General features: G+C 35.0%; 2 protein-coding genes and 1 long non-coding RNA gene across 4 annotated transcripts; 2 read left to right on the forward strand and 1 right to left on the reverse strand.

Moving 5' to 3' along the window:
* Positions 1–3831: 3831 nt before the first annotated feature.
* On the forward strand, positions 3832–6374 carry LOC131002438 (regulatory protein NPR5-like). The gene is made up of 2 exons (XM_057928947.1): positions 3832–4579; positions 5249–6374. The coding sequence occupies exons 1-2, from the start codon at positions 4142–4144 to the stop codon at positions 6191–6193; spliced, it is 1383 nt and encodes a 460-aa protein (XP_057784930.1). The 5' UTR covers positions 3832–4141; the 3' UTR covers positions 6194–6374.
* A 4561-nt stretch (positions 6375–10935) lies between these two features.
* LOC131002469 (uncharacterized) lies at positions 10936–11913 on the forward strand. Its single transcript, XR_009094307.1, has 2 exons — positions 10936–11696; positions 11783–11913. It is a non-coding gene; the product is annotated as an uncharacterized LOC131002469 (long non-coding RNA).
* Positions 11914–11959: 46 nt separating this feature from the next.
* Positions 11960–16139, reverse strand: LOC131002450 (L-galactono-1,4-lactone dehydrogenase, mitochondrial). 2 transcript variants are annotated; one of them, XM_057928958.1, is made up of 7 exons: positions 15031–16093; positions 13909–14159; positions 13490–13675; positions 12958–13369; positions 12720–12860; positions 12327–12512; positions 11960–12241 (listed from the first exon to the last, which is right to left on the reverse strand). In XM_057928958.1, exons 1-6 carry the CDS (start codon positions 15613–15615, stop codon positions 12354–12356), a joined length of 1734 nt encoding a protein of 577 aa, XP_057784941.1. In that variant the 5' UTR covers positions 15616–16093; the 3' UTR covers positions 11960–12241; positions 12327–12353. The 2 variants fall into 2 exon arrangements, with proteins under 2 accessions (XP_057784941.1, XP_057784934.1); XM_057928951.1 differs by having other exon boundaries at positions 11960–12512; positions 15031–16139.
* Between the last annotated feature and the right edge of the window lie 1015 nt (positions 16140–17154).

Here is a 17154-nt window from a genome sequence, read left to right on the forward strand (position 1 = left end):
CATTCCATTCCAAAATCCATTTCATTTTCTTTCTAATTCCAATTTCACCATTGTGATGCATCATGATTTCGAACTGATTTCTATAAACTATTCATGTATATGAAGTTCGTGATAGTGATGGAATATCCATCATTAAACCTGTATAAAATCTAATTGATTTGATTATAATTTTTTCAATATTTTTCTTAATTCTGTTTATTTGTATAAAATTTGAAAGTTGGAAATGCATAATCACAATTAAAAAAACAAAAAAATAAGTACTCCTACATTAGTAGATCCCCTCGAAGAAAAATTTCTCAAAAAAGAAAAGTATACATTGGAAAAAAAGGGGTGGGGTTAAAAACATAAACAGATAGATAAAATAAAGTAGGGGGGATTTTGAAGGAGTTGGTTGGTAAAATAGGGCACACAAGAAAAGGAAGAGAGGGGCATTTTAGGAAAGTTGGGGGATTGAAAAGACAAGTCAAATGTCAAATCCAACGACTCAAATCATAAGATAGTCAGTGATAGTGTTGTCCATCGTATATTATGATTAAAGCCACAATATAGGCTAAGCCCTCTCGAATTAAGGACTGTTGTTGGTCTTCAAATTAAAAAATTAGGTCTAAAAAGCCCTTCTACACACTTAATTGGCCGGTTTGGCGTTGAAAAATTAGGTGTTTTGGAACCAAAAAACCCACCTGCTCTTTATTGAATATATAATCAAATTATTTGTTACTCGAGAAACAACAAATTTTTAAAGCAGGTGGGTTTTAAATCATTTGTTACTTAATTATTTAACTCATACAACAAAACCATGAAATTTATTCAGAGCACATGTTGAAAGCTGTGCGTGAATTCAGTTGCTTCAATTTGCTTTCTTGTGTTTCAAAAAAAAAAAAAAATTGCTTTCTTAGAAAACTTGATTGTATGGAGCTATTGATTATTTTTGGGAACAGTATGAAAATGAATCGAAGAACATTCAGGGCAGGAGCCAGGCCCTTGACGATAAGGGGGCCAAAAATTTTGTCCCTACAATTTTTTTTAAGTGGGGCGCGATTCAAATATTTTTATAATTTTATACATAATTTATACTCCATCCGTCCCTGAAATAAGTTCATCTTTTTCCATTTTGGGTCGTCCCCCAAATAAGTTCATCTTTCTTTCTTTCTATTTTTGGACAACTACCCCACCACTAATAATACTTTATTTATTCTTACTTTTCACTTTTTCATCACTCCCAATACTAATTATAACATTTTTTCACATTTTCACCACTCCCAATACTAATTATAATATATTTTTCTCCACTATTAATACACTTTACCATTTTTCCTTAAAACCCGTGTCGTCCCCTAAGAGGAACTTATTTTGGGGACGGAGGGAGTACTATATTAAAAAAGGTAATTTTAAATTTGAAATTAATTTTAAAATTAAGTGGAAATTTTGTAAATCTAATAAAATTGAAAGTTTATTTGTAAACTATATTTTTTCTTTTTATTTTCTTTTTCTTTATCTTCTTATTTTTTTGTTTTAATGTATGAATTTTATGTAGAACACGTATGAATTTGCTGTATAAAGGTATAATTGTGAAAAATAAATTTTTGCTACCTTTGGGATTCGAACTCAGGACCATAAATCCATCCAACAGGATTACGAATCAACCGTAGATCTTGATGATCTAAGGGCTGAAAATGATTCTTATTTTATATATCTTAAGAAATGCTCTTATTTTAGCCCTTCCACATATATATATATATATATATATATATAATATTAAATATTTTCTAGATAAATTAATTTTAGTGTAGATTTCTATAATTTTGATCGTGCATTCAATTTAAATATTACTTCACCAGTAATAGGCCACATTTTTTTACTTCGACGCCTAATTTTAATAGGTCATTTTCTTAAAATGTAAATTCAATATATAATAAATATCTCCACATAACTCATTATTTACCCATATGCCATTGTGGCCCACAAATCATTATCACTCTTTTTATTTCAAAAATAATGCCTTCATTTCTCTCTTACTTTTTGAACAAATAAATCTTCAAAAAAAAATAAAAAAATTATCTCCACTATTTTATTAATCTAGTACTATTTTTTTTAACATCGGCTCCCAAGTCTTGTTGCCTATTAAATTGAGACGAAGCGAGTACAATATAAATTTAAGATTTCCTATTTAAAAAAAAAATACACGTATACCAAGAGAGGATTTGTACCCATATTATTATTTCCAAAGTCTAGCTAATAAATTTATTTTCCTAAAAAAATTTATAATAAATTTATTGTTCAATTAATTTGGTGAGCATTTGACTAATCCTTCTATATGACTGAAAAAATTCTGAAGATAACGATAGTCATGATCATCTAAATGGATTCAGCAAAGCATTAGGTATTTTAATTTTTATTTTCTTTGTACTAGCTTGTTCTTGATCACATCATAAAGTTTCTGCTATATATAATACCATGAAAAGTTTCATTCTTTAATTGTTTGTCTTGAATTGCTTGTATTTTCATGTTCTTTCTACATGTCTGGGATCATTTTATGTTCTAGGATAATTTTACCATCTATTCACAATAATTAGAAAATTAAGAGTTTAATGAATTGAAACTTATTATTTTGGATAAGTAATTTTAGATCAAGATGGCTGACAAAAAAAAAATGAAATATTTGAATTGAACGAAAATACTTAAGAAAGGAGTATAATTGTCCAAAAAAGCAGAGTAGGAGTTTATTTCGTGGACAAATATTTAAGGGCAAGTAAGAGTTTATTTCGTGGACGGAGGGAGTAGTAATTAATTAGTTTGAAGAATTTGGAATGCATGGCTCTCCCACAAAAATAACAGTTAAATAAAAGGGTAACATAAGAACTTTGTCATTATTTTGGTCTCAATAGGGACAAATATTTTTTCTCTAGCTATAGGACACTTAAACAAGAACAGAGGGAGTATTGTTCTTTGACAGTGTATATCTTTGTGTTATACTCTTGTTCTTAGTTTTCCAATGTTTGTACGGAATGTATTAAAACTCTTAAGTATCATTAATTTAATTAGACTTAGATTTATTAAAATTTCTTAATTTTCGCTTCTTACAGTTGACTAGCCGACGTTTCTAAGTAATAAAAATTAAGTTATGTCTTTTTTGCAGGATTTTTTTATTATTATTATAGTATTAAGTTAAACTAAGTAGTAGGGCGTCCGAAAAGTCTTACAATATGATAATTATTTAAAAGTGAGTTCGTGCGCTAATTAAACCTACTTTGACTTTCTACAGTAGAATGTATAAACACCTCATTTTCTAAAAATTAAATTTGTTGATCACTATAGACAAAATCCCCATATACCATGTCATTATTAAATTAAGTACGTAGCTAAAAGTCTTTTTTTTTCTCCTTGCAGTTTTCGTTTTCCAATACTCAATTTAATTTCATAAATTAATAGTAGACTGAAATATGCTATCATTCACTAATTACTAATGAATACAAATTGCTAAGTACACATATATATCCACAGGCTATTGATGGAGTAGTGGAAAATCAGAAATGCATAAAAGAAAAATCATTTAATCACAGGAGCACTAACTAAAAACATAAACATGGGTAGACCTAATTTAATGTCTTATGTTTCCACACACATACAACCCCCACCCCACAAGAAAAAAAAAAAGAAAAAAAAGAAGAAGAAGATATATTTTCTGTGTAATTAGGCCCCAAATGGAGGACCAACCACATAATTTCATAACCCCATTATTATTATTTGATTATGTAGAAAAATTGTGGCAATTTTGCGGAAACGAATTAAGTTACATTTCACCAAATAAAATAAAAATAATAACCTCAGCCGCCCAGACTAGCCATTTATATTACTTACATCCCTCTCTTTCTCTCTCTAGAAATATCTCACCAGTCACCACATAGGTAGATTGAAAGAGAGAAGAATCTCTCTCTCTCTCTCTCTCTCTTACAAGTTACAAGAAATAAGCACAGTCGATGATGAAAGAGTTGAAGAAGAGATGATGAAACGAAGGCACGAAGCTTAACCCCTGAATCTTGTCCACATAAAAAGAGAGAGAAACATCCATCAATCTACAGAGGAAAACACTCACAACACACAGTAGCAGGCGTTGTTGTTGAATTAAAGCGAAAACAGTGCAATGAGCCCAGAGGAGTCGTTAAGATCTCTGTCCCTAGACTACCTGAACCTCCTGATCAACGGGCAGGCCTTCAGCGACGTCACCTTTAGCGTGGAGGGGCGTCTGGTCCACGCGCACCGCTGCATCCTGGCCGCCCGGAGCCTCTTCTTCCGGAAATTCTTCTGCGGGCCCGACGCCCAGTCGCCCCAGATGGGCCCCCCGCCGCGCGGCCCCGGCGTCATCCCGGTTAACTCCGTCGGCTACGAGGTCTTCCTTCTCATGCTCCAGTTCTTGTACAGCGGCCAGGTCTCGATCGTCCCTCAGAAACACGAGCCCCGCCCCAATTGCGGCGAGCGCGCCTGCTGGCACACGCATTGCACCTCCGCCGTCGATCTCGCCCTCGATACCCTCTCCGCCGCTAGATCGTTCGGCGTCGAACAGCTCGCTTTGCTCACTCAGGTTTTTCTTTTTCTTTATTTGGCCCCCCGCCACGCACTGTTTATCAGCAGTGCCACTGAGATCTTAATTAATTACAATTTCTTATGGGCTAGCTTTCGAAATTGAATCCTAAAATCCTTCTCGCCGGGAGAATTTCTGTTATTTCTTGCATAAATGAATGAATTTGTTGGTGGTGTCATCACTCATGATGCAAAATCAGACAAGTCTACAACTTTTCGGACGCAACAACGTTTGATGAATTCGTTTTCTTGCATAGTTTCAGCCACTGATGAAACCAACACACAGTTTTCTTCTTGTGCTTTTTTCTTGCAAATTATGGCAAATGTCACTTTGATGATTTTCTTGATTTCATGTAAGGTTTGTGTTTTTGTTGAATGGATTTTGCCCAACTTTTTTATCCACACTGCAAAGTTACTACATTTGGTTCCTATCTCTAGTCTTGTCTTCCACAGTGATCACATTAATTATTTCTCCCAAACAACCTAGCTTTTCCCCATTTGGTTGTTTAGTTGGAAATCAAATCTAACACTTTAATGCAGATTGAACTACACACCTCAATGTAATAACAAATCATATCATGTCAACTCATCTTCAATTTCATGATACATCCTTTTTAAAAAAGAAAAAGAAAAATCAAAATATTTACATGATCATTTGAAATATTTGCAGAAGCAACTTGCTAGCATGGTGGAGAAGGCCTCAATTGAGGATGTGATGAAGGTTCTAATAGCTTCTAGAAAGCAGGAAATGCACCAATTATGGACCACTTGCTCCCACCTGGTCGGAAAATCCGGGCTCCCGCCGGAGGTCCTGGCGAAGCACCTCCCGATCGACGTGGTGGCGAAGATCGAGGAGCTCCGCCTCAAGTCGTCCCTAGCCCGGCGGTCCCTAATGCCGCACCACCAGCAGCAGCAGGACCTGGCGGGGCCCGACCTGGACGACCAGAAGATCCGGCGCATGCGGCGGGCCCTGGACTCGTCGGACGTGGAGCTGGTGAAGCTGATGGTGATGGGAGAAGGCCTCAATCTGGACGAAGCACTGGCATTGCATTATGCGGTGGAGAATTGCAGCAGGGAGGTGGTGAAGGCGCTGCTGGAGCTGGGCGCCGCCGACGTCAACTACCCGGCGGGGCCGGCGGGGAAGACGCCGCTGCACGTGGCGGCGGAGATGGTGTCGCCGGACATGGTGGCGGTGCTGCTGGACCACCACGCGGACCCGAATGTGCGGACGGTGGAAGGAGTGACGCCGCTGGATGTGCTGCGAACCCTAACATCGGATTTCCTGTTTAAGGGGGCGGTGCCGGGGCTGACCCACATCGAGCCCAATAAGCTGCGGCTGTGTCTGGAGCTGGTGCAGTCAGCGGCGATGGTCATCTCACGGGAGGAGGGGAATGCGGCGTCGGCCCCCCCTATCTACCCGCCCATGGGGGCTGATCAGGAGGACGCGGGGGCGGGGAATCTTGATTCGAGAATGGTGTATTTGAATCTGGGGGCGCAGATGGGGGGGAAGATGAGTGAGGGGGAGGAGACTAGCAGCCACAGAGAAGCTATGAATCGACATGATGCTTCCATGTATCATCATCATCATCATCATCACTCCCATGATCAGTATTGACCTCCACTCTCTCTCTCTTAATTTCTTGCTATATGCTCCTCCTCGATCGTCTCTTTTGAAATATATGTGCAAAATTTGTTTCCATCAAGTGGGATTTGCGAAATGGTTGTTTAAAATTCATGGAGATCATATGACTAGCTAGCTAGCTGATTAGTAATGAAATTCGTCTCTCTCTCTCTCTTCGTTGGATCAGTTTATAGTTTATCTGGATTTTATCTGCTGTGTCTGTCACTTCTGTGCAGTGTCGTTTTTTTGATTTATTTTGTTATAGGATTTAGCATGACATATATACAATGATAAGGGTTGGAATTTCGTATGTGAGTGAGATGGGACAAGAGCAGTATCCAAGTTCTTGCTGTGATGGAGAGGACACAGGTCAATCTTTTCAACCTGTCAACCCATTTTGTTTCATGCCTACATTAACATCAAAAAATTAAATAATATTACTATAGCCTATATTATAATCATTTCCTCTAACATATTATAATATAACGCTAATTTACTTTTTAATTTGTCCCCTTTATAATGTCAATTTTCTAAAAGTAATAATATATGATTTCTATTCACCTTATACTTTTAACACTTTATTTTTAACTTTCGTGCCCAAAATAAATGGGCTATTATAAATGGGACATAGAAGTATTATATATATCTCCCTAGTATATATATATATATATATATATATATATATATATATATTAATTGATGTTTACTCTCAGCTGTATCATGACTTATTTGAAACTTTAAATCTGATATATAATGGAATCGTGATTTCAATCATTGCTTATAAAATTATTATTATTGTATTGTAGCTAGCCTTACCATCAATTCTAATTTATATATGAATTTATTGTCTGTTTTTATTCCATTGCATATTATAATCATAATATTTTTTTCAAGGACGGATGTTTTGGTTGCTTGTGGTGATGGTGGGGTATTGGTCTTTTGGGACTTTGTTGGGACATTAGACTTTGTTTAAAATAAATTAATAATTAAAAAGAAGAAAACCAAAAGAGCAGAATTTTAATAATGACGGACGTGAGCTGTCTTTTCTTTTTCTCACTTCTTCTATATGTTTCTTGATATATATGATTTAGTAATTATATATATATATATATATAGGAATTGGTTCAATTGAGAAGCTCAAATGTGTTGAGAAGTTGAGAAGCAATGTAATAGATGAACATGTTAGTACATTTTGATGAACATGGTAATTAGACACTATATAAATAAATTCTTTGAACATACCAAATACAACTGACGAACATACGAATCTATTTAATTTATTAAAAAATACGTCACCGCCAATGATCGAACCCCAGATCAAACTCGTGTTCATAAAAACTAATTGGCATGTTCATCTATTAAATTGCTTCTCAACTTCTCAACACATTTGAGCTTCTCAATATAACCTAACCCTATATATATATATATATATATATATTGTGTGTGTGTGTGTAGATATGTATTAGTATTTATATTGGGGGAGAAAGAAGTTTGATTGGAAATTTTGTGGATCTTAAGAGGGGGCATCATTTAGCTTTAGACAAATTGATTGGTTGTCTAGCATGAATGCAACATTGAGTGTGACCTCACAAAGCAGCTTATTTTATTAGGTAATATCTAATTTTGGATTCCTTCCATATTTAATCCTCTTTTTGTCTCCACTTTGACTTGTTGTGGCTCAGCCAAAAAAATGTGGCGCGATCGAAAAATTCTTTTATATATAAAACCCTAGCTAGATTATTCCACATTTTGCTTGCCTTAGATTGCTTGTTGTTTCTATTGTATTAAGAACTCGAATCAATCGCATAGAATATAGAGAAATGTTGTATCCATTTTCAAAGGATAGAGAAATATATGTTGTAGAATTAATTAGAGACTTGATTTCGAGCATATTTTTATTGTATCAATGCATGTTAAAGTTCGAGATAATACTGATTTATACATTATACGAACTAACATTTGAGGGTTTTTCTTTGATTGGTAGGTGGAGATCAAGAAATTAATCAAATATTATTAATTCTTGGTAGGACTTAATAATTAACCTAAATTAATTTGCTTGAGTTGTCGTTTATTTATTCTTAGCATACTGATTTGACTTATGGGCAAATTTATATAGCTGAATTGACAGGTTCATGCATTCTGGAAAAACATATAATATTTTTCCTCGAATATAATCATATTCTACACATTAATTTAAACGCCTCGTAAATATTCTGATTGGTGTCTTGTATTTTATTGCTATTATTTACTATTTTATTATATTTTTTTGAATTGGAAGGTGGAGGATTGATATTATAAGGGGAGATATAAGTACATTCCCTGATCAGTGATCATTGTTTTTTTTTTTTTATTATTATTTATTACTCACTTATTGTTTTCATACATGCATATCTTAGTAACACTTTGTTTTAATTTTTTTCACAAACACACAAATGAATAACAATAACAACTATATATATAGCAAATGAATTATCTGTATATAATCGAAGAATAATGAATTTCAATTAATTTATCTTATTTTTCTTCTGACGCATTTGAGTGTGTGTGTGTGTTAAAGTTTGTATATACACACAATACACACACAGATATCATACATAGATTTTCGCAGAAAATTGTTATTTTTTGTAAGTTGATAAGCATCTTATTGATATATGTTTTATTTCATTAGATAGATGATGAATAATCACGAGATTGAAATATTTATGTATACATGCTATAATGATAAAAGTATTAGTTCCTTGAGAATTTTATATTTTAGGTACTGATTATGAGATTGATGAATTTGTTCACTATTGGTTTTCCTATGTCCAGAAACAGTGTACGTATAATATAAGCAACATTTTGCATATACTCCTCATCGATTTTGATCTAAATTTACAGCTCACGTGATTTTTGAATTATTGTATAAGGCCGTCATCGTATTATTTAATTTGTTATTACAATTTGATTCATGATCATCTATTCTAATTAAATGGTACTGCATATTTTTGTTACATGCTCAAGTTCCACAGAAAGGATTAATGGATTTCTTAATGCGAACAATAAGTTAAACTTTTGCAAGATATAGCTAGTAAGCATTGAGTTATTTATATCAAATTGATAGATTTTTTTTTTTTTTGCAAAATGTAAAAAGTTCGTGGTAAAACATATGCATTAACTCGAAATTATATCATGTAAAACATACTATTATGCAATATTAATTACTTCGTTTGTCTCACAAGAGTTTGTATTTTTTTTATCATTTTGATATATCTCGTAAAATTGTGCATTTTTTATTTTTGAACATTAGTCCACCACAAACCCTTTTATATTTTACCCACATTTTATCAATTTGATCACAACTTTACCACATATGACCCACGACAAATTCTTTATTTTTTAAAATAGATCACTTTATTCACGCATAACATACTCACCTAAATGCATTTAATTAGTATTAGTCCTATATCATATTTTATGTATAGTCCCATTGATAAATATTCCTACAAATAAATGCATGAAGCAGTTTTGTCCGTGTGGTAAGCAAAATACCGACAGAATTTTTGGACTTGCCAACGTAGTTTTCAACTGAATTTTTTTTTTTGCAGTGCATGAGGAAAGTTGATAACAAAATATTAATCTAAATACTAATATACAGACAGTAGCTGAAGCACTGCAAAACAAAGTAAACAATTTTAAAATAGTAATTATTTACTACAGTTCGGTAGTTAGTTAGGTTCTTGATCCTAGGTTCATGCTTTTTTCTGAATAAAATTACAGAATAATATTAATGAAGGAATTGAAAAACAAGAGAGAATTACTTTTTCAAGATTTTGTCTTCCACTTACTTGATTTTATTAATGGAATATTTAGATGAAAAGCTCATCGACACGCCCAGATTTTAGGCTAGGCTTTATTCTTTCGTGATTTTAAATAAATAATATCGTGTAGGCCACATAAAAACAATTTTGGGGGACTGGCCAGCATAATTAGCAGGAAGGGGGCCATCATAATTTATTTTAATGTCAAAATTTTCAATATTTGAGATCATGCCCGAAACTAAATCGAATTGTTTGGTACTAGTCTGTTTGAGATTGATGATTTTGTTTGAGAAATATGTGTGACGTGTCTAGTGACTCACTTAATTTCACCAAACAACTACGGTTAGATCTGTATATATATATATATATGGAAAGAAGTACTTATTGTTATTCTAATGAAGAAAAAACATGGTTGTTGAAATATAAATGTCATTATTAAATTTATTTATCATGTAAAATTGATCAAACAAAAAGGTTTTCTACAAGTACTAATATAATTTTTCTAGAAGCGGGAATAGTTTAATTGGGTTATTTAGCTTGTATAGAACGGGCCAAACCAAATATAATTGGGCCTAACAGCTCAGAAAGGGCCCAACTACCTCAGGTCCCAATTATAATTTTAAAATGTTTTTTCCTATAAAATAATAAAATAATTCGCCATGTAAATAAAACCATCAATATACGTAGTCATAGTTATTGGTAATATAATTCTCAAAAAAAAAAAAATATTGGTAAGATGGAAAAAAAATTCCAGTCAGAGATGTTTAGAAGCATGGGGTTTTCTATTTGATAATTAATTTAATGAGGTACGTGATTTTGTGTATAGATTTTCTGATATATTTCCACATATATTACATTTGATATTTTAACGCACTAATACACGTGCTTCTCCTCAATCAATTAAATGATTAATGTGTGCGTGTTTTTATTCTTTTGGTAATAATATAATTAGAAAAGCAACAACTCTCAAACCTTAATCCCTACGTAAATTCTTGGAAAAGTTGATCAATCGCCTTTATTTAATTAATACTTTTATTTATTTTTTGTGAATACGCGTTGATGCTTGGCGGTTAATACGGTGGGGAATATATACCGCAGCCTCAAAATTTCTTGTTTTTGTGTGTGAACACAACACCAACTTTCTGTTTATCCCTCTTCTTTATTTTGTTAGGAATCTAGTTCCATTTCTTTAGCTTAGGAAAAAATAAAATCCAAAATGTGAAAACTCTTTTGGGAATTCATACACTTTCTTTCAGGGAATTCATATACATTTAAGAAAGTGAAATGGGAAAGGCTAAACTTTATAATAAAGTAAACTAAATATAATTCAATCAAAATTCAACAAGTACGATTTTGACACACACTCTTCTATGCAAGAAAACCTTTCCAATCACACAAGAATTTTCTGTATATAAAGTGGTGAAGCTTAGGTTGGAATTAAATGTTTTTCAAGAGTTTCCATTGATAAAAAACCTTAAACTAATTCTCTAAGTCCAAGATGCAAAACCAAGCAAACCAACCTCCTCCAGGTCTCTCTCTCTCTCTCTCTCTCTCTCTGAAATGCATTTCACATATAACTAACTGCTGCATGCAGGCTATCCAACTGAGAATCCTGCTCCCCCAGCAGGGAAGAAGAAGACGAGGCGCCCGTCGTCGCGGACCAAGGCCAAGGGAGACAGGGGCTTCATAGAGGGATGGTAAAAACACACACACACAGTTCTACATGTTTTCAAACACACAGTTACAGAGCATTATTAACTATGTGTTTCTTATATATCTGCAGCCTCTGGGGTTTATGCTGCTGCTGGCTTTGCGAAGTATGTTTCGACTAATTTCAGACAGAAGCAACCTAGACACATGCTAAATCACTCTAATCTCCTTCCAAATCTAGTTGGTTTTGTAGTTTCCCATGTCTACAGCAGTGTTGTCATGATATATATGTGGTTCCTATAGATATACATATATATAAACTACGTTTGTATTAATATTTATCCTCCAAAACTGCAAAACTATACATGAGAGACAAACTGCACAGGATATGATGACAGAGAAGGATAAAGGGGAGGCATACAGCCTTTATTCATATACCGGAGTTCTGAAGCACAAACCTTTCATCCTCAGCCATAAAATCAACAACAAAGAGAAGATAAACATGATAAATTCGTGCTAGCTTTGTGTTTTGAATGCATTGCAGTTCCATTTGAGTAGTCATGGTTCAAGAAAGGTGTGACGCATATGAACTCTGAAGCATTTTGGGATTGGATGAGCAATAATCAATTTCAAACTCAAGTTAAGATTACCATAGCTACTAAGCCAGGAAACATTACCGAAACACGATGAGCTTTTTATCTTTATCATACAGTCTCAGTGCTGGGGAACAGTTTTTCTAGCATATAGTTCGAAAAGATGTTGTTGGGGTCGAGCTCTTTCCTCGCCTGGTTGTATGCATCCACGGGAAATTTCTTCCTCAGCCTTGCCTGTAGAGCAGCAAGCTCGTCTTTGTCCTTCGGGACCTATAACACAGTCGAATAAACATGATATGATATCAACGAGCTCACTGTTACAGTTCCTAGAGATAAATGTGATGTACATGATAGTAACGCAACAAGCATCTCGCCAAATTTTGGCAGAGAATATGAACCTCAAGAAACAATTCATTCATGAGCAAACATATCTACAATTTTTATTACTAATTAAGATATAAAAAAAATTATTTGTACCTCAATCTTAGCCCAGTGTTCATAAGCTGAATAATCATCCCATAATTTTGCTTGTGTCAAACGTCTGTAGTGGAAGAATTCTTCGGTAATTTGCTTCCTCTCACGAGCATCCGTCGTAGGAAGATACATAATTATACCAACCTGTTATACAAAATAATGAAAAAAAAAATGTTAACAAATCTAGCGTCTAATCGACCACGTTCAGCATACGAGTATGTAACAGGTTTAGAGAGAGAACCCATGAGAATATGTCGTCCGGGGATGAGCTATAAGCTGGACTCATACGACTCCTGCTGCATGCCGTCCATCTCTGCTCAATGGGTGCCGGGGCAGGTATATCTTCTCGTTCGATCATCTGCAGTAATCTTTCTATATATTCCAAATCTTTCATGCTAGGTTTAGATAGGGTTCCGGCTGGAAAACATGTTTCTGAGACCCATTGTTGCCCACCACAATCGAAGCCCAGAATTTCATCGCTCCACCCTACTCTATACCCCTCCGACTTCTTCCAGAATTCTGCCTCTGCTTGATTGATCTTCATGATGTGTTCTTTATTAAGAGGGTCCAGAGCAAGTAGCTTATCTCTAAGTTCCGTAAATGAAAGTTCATCGACATTTGGCTCATTTTCGTCTGACGCAACAACTGGTTTCCTGTAAAAGTTGAAGTAACTCTAAGGGGATAATAGCTAGAGCCATGTAATATACAGATTTCTACCGTTTGCAACGTTATCTAAGATGAGATTGCTTATCTAGACGAGGTAATTAATTTACCTGTACTTTCTCAATGATTCTTGATAAAGGTCTCTCATGTGCTGTATAGCTTCCTCGGCAGTGTACTTGGGTTTATGCTTTGGTGGACCTTTCCATTTTGAAAGAGGATTACACGTCACGACCACGACTGTGTCAGTATAAGGAATGTGTAGGTATTTGACATGCTTGTTATCAGACAGAAGTTTTCTGCAAAAGAAACAAGAAACAAGAATCTACATTATCATGCATTAACAAGCATTAGAGTTCGATTATATCACAAGCAATTAACACGAAAAAATGCATGATCCAAGATCGCACCAAATCAAGCACCACATCGTCTTGTTAAAAACTGTCTTAATCAGATGCAATAATCCCTAACAAAATGACACCTTTAGAAGGAGATACATATCAGATCGCAAGGGTCAGAAAGTGCATATTACTTGTGATTCTTTTTTATCTCATTCATGGTGGATACATATGTGTGCTCCACAAGCTCCTGCCTCTCGACACATTGCAGAGTAACTTCTGAGACAACACCAAGCCCGCCAAGACCACAACGAGCCAAGTAAAAGAGCTCGGGATCTTTCTCCTTGGAAACCTCAATAGTGCCCTTGGTCGGAGTAACTAGTTTCATGCTGATAACCTGCTCGTCTATAGGAGGCAGCCTTGCACCAGTGCCATGCGCCCCAACCTAAAATCCGGCAACCCAAAGCAGCTAAAGGTATCATTAGCTCCGACAGAAGCAAATACTCAAAACTAGAGCATTTACAAACCACACAAAGAAAATCAGAACACGTTGAATGAAGAGAGATACATACATCATAGTCTTCTTCCTCTACTGCTAAATACAGATTTTTCACAAAATCAAGACAAGCTATAAGATAAAAACAGACAACAAAAGAAAGAAATAGAAGCAGAGGAAAGGTCAAAACAGATAGACAACAAAAATAAACACTGATCAAGGCACAAATAAATAAGTCAAAAACCTCCATATTCCAAAACCATTCCACACAACAACACGCGCACACACACACACATACTATCTTCTTCCAACAGATAAAGTTCTAGCTGCCACTAGCTACCACATCAAATATCAGTAAAACAAGTAAACCTCCATATTTTCAAGATCGAGAATTCTTGCACTGATTATATCAAAACACACACACACACACACACAGCTCACTTGGACAATGCCACCAATCACACACGAGCATTTACGATCCACACAAAGAAACATTAGAACATAATAGTGTTTTGTCTTCTTCCTCTACACTAAATATAGTTTTTTCACAAAATCAAGACAAACTATAAGCCAGAAACAGACAACATCATAAAGAAAGAGAAGCAAGAGGAAAAGTCAAAACAGATAGACAACTGAAAAATAAACACTGTTAAAGCAAAAATAAACAAGTCAAGAATTCCACAATCTTCTTCCAATAAATAGAACTCTAGCTGCTAATATTTACCACAATCAATGCACAAATAATCAACAAAACAAGCAAACCTCAATTTTCCAAAATCAAGAAATCTTGCAACTCAACACACACACACACAGAGCTCACTTGTATAATGCCGCCAATCTGCTGCTCCCGAATGGAAGCAAAGTTCTGCAAAGTAAGGCCATATTCTTTAATCCCATCGACAAGCTGCTGAACCCTAATCCCGGCCTCCACTCTAACCCTCTTATTCTTCTCATCCACCTCCAAAACCCGATCCATCAGAGCCAAATTCACCATACCGTTACGCGTCAACCCGATCCCATTCGGGCTGAGGCCCGACCCGACCGGCCGGATCTTCTGCTTCTTCTCATTGTACTCCTTCACCACCGACTCCAGCTCCGCGGCGCTCTCCGGCTGCAGGAAGGTGCGCGTCTGGACCTCGTGCGTGCCGCTCCAGTTCGACACGGTGTGGAGGTCGGCCGGCAGCGGCGCGTAGCGGAAGAGCTCGGCCTTCTTGTGCTTGGCGCTCTCCGGGAAGGGGAAGGAGTAGTAGGTGATGGCGCCGCAGCCGAGGAAGAGCACGCCGTAGCCGATGTATCGCCGGAATTCGGCGTCTCTGCTGGCGGAAGGGGGCGGGTTGGGCACGGAGCAGAAGGGGCGGCGGCGGAGGGGCTGCAGACAGCGGCGGAGGTTGTGGAGACGGAGCATTTGGGAATTTGAGATGGGTGTTTTTGTAAAGGTTTAAGCTTTTTGGTGAATTTGAGATGGGTTTTTGCAAAGGTTTAAGGCTTTATGCTTTTTGATAAATTTGAGATGGGTTTTTGCAAATGTTTCAGTTTTTTGATGAATTTGAATGCGGGAGAGCGATGGGAGGTGGAATTGATCAAGAAATTTTTGTGGGATGGATTATCCGATCAGATTATCAATGTGTAGAAATGGGGCCGGCTTTTTGATGACAGCAAGCAGCATTTCAGAGTTGTATGTTGAGAATTGAGATTAAGGATATAGATAAACTTGTTCAGTTTCTTTAGCAAAGTTTAGTGATATATGGCTTGGATTTTTATAAGAATCAGCTCTCAAAATCAAAGCTTTTCAACAAATTCAACTATAGAGCAACTCAAAATGACACACAATAACAATAAAATAACAACTCAAAAAAAAATGACACACAATAACAACTCAATGAAAAACACTCCTACAAAAAAGACACACACACTCACAATAAGTCAAGAACATTAGATTTTTGGTGCAGTGTTTACATCATTTCACTCAAACCCTGCACCTAATCTTGTACTAAAATGATGCAAACAAATAGTAGTACTACTATCTTTCTACAAAATTTAATGAAACATTTTTTTTTGGACTTGAGGAGAGGAAGTGGTGAGGTTTAAACCTTACACGTTACTGTTCGTAGACAGGAGTTCATACCGCTTGATGTCCCTTTAGGGACGAAACATTATTTACTTGTATAAAATTGTATACGTGTATTTGATAACAAAGATTTCATATTTAAATTTATTACCGATTTTTAAATTTATTTATTAATTATATAAGAAAATTGACACGACACGTAAAATAAAAGGCTAATATCAACAATTAAGCGGAATAAGATGGTTTGTATGAATCATATGAGTTGAAAAAATGTAGTGTTATACTTTTAACGGTGCGTTTATTTTTATTATAAAATTTTCATTGAAATAGATAATAAAAAATAAGAAAATAATACTATATTTTTCTCATTTTTTATCATATATTTACTAAAAATAAAAAGATAAGAAAATGTTGAAAAATATTTTCACACAACTATTCCAAGATAATATTATTCAACATTGATGAAAAAATAAGGGAAAAGTGTCCGATAAATATTCTAACATGCTAATATATGTCATAATAACATGTGAAAATAAAAAAAATAAAAAAAAATTTCCTTTTCCATCAAAACACAACCTCAAAAAAAAAAAAAAAAAAAGCAATACTATAAATGAGTACATCTGTACATGTACCATAACACAATCATTAGGTAGTAGTTAATAGAAAAATTATCTCACAAGAGAAAATAAACTAATACTTAAGGTTATTATACCATGATAAATTTTCTTATAATATGCGCCAAAGAAAATAGAGAAAATAAAATTTGAAATGGAGGAGGGATGTGGATATTGCACAGCAGTATGCCCACAAAACTATATGGAGTTCTTGTTTTTTTTTTTTTTTTTTTGTCGTTGAGGAAAGTCCACCACACGCTCT

This window comes from Salvia miltiorrhiza, chromosome 1, assembly GCF_028751815.1.
Source record: "Salvia miltiorrhiza cultivar Shanhuang (shh) chromosome 1, IMPLAD_Smil_shh, whole genome shotgun sequence".
Taxonomy (NCBI): domain Eukaryota; kingdom Viridiplantae; phylum Streptophyta; class Magnoliopsida; order Lamiales; family Lamiaceae; genus Salvia; species Salvia miltiorrhiza.

Excerpts from the sequence above, each read along its gene's own strand:
- LOC131002450 (XM_057928951.1), bottom strand. The coding sequence starts at position 15,615 with ATGCTCCGTCTCCACAACCTCCGCCGCTGTCTGCAGCCCCTCCGCCGC. Across the intron at positions 14,160-15,030 it reads AGATTGGCGGCATTATACAA|GTTGGGGCGCATGGCACTGG; the intron begins GTGAGCTCTGTG and ends GCCGGATTTTAG. Across the intron at positions 13,370-13,489 it reads GAATCATTGAGAAAGTACAG|GAAACCAGTTGTTGCGTCAG; the intron begins GTAAATTAATTA and ends CAACTTTTACAG.
- LOC131002438 (XM_057928947.1), top strand. The coding sequence starts at position 4,142 with ATGAGCCCAGAGGAGTCGTTAAGATCTCTGTCCCTAGACTACCTGAAC. Across the intron at positions 4,580-5,248 it reads AGCTCGCTTTGCTCACTCAG|AAGCAACTTGCTAGCATGGT; the intron begins GTTTTTCTTTTT and ends AAATATTTGCAG.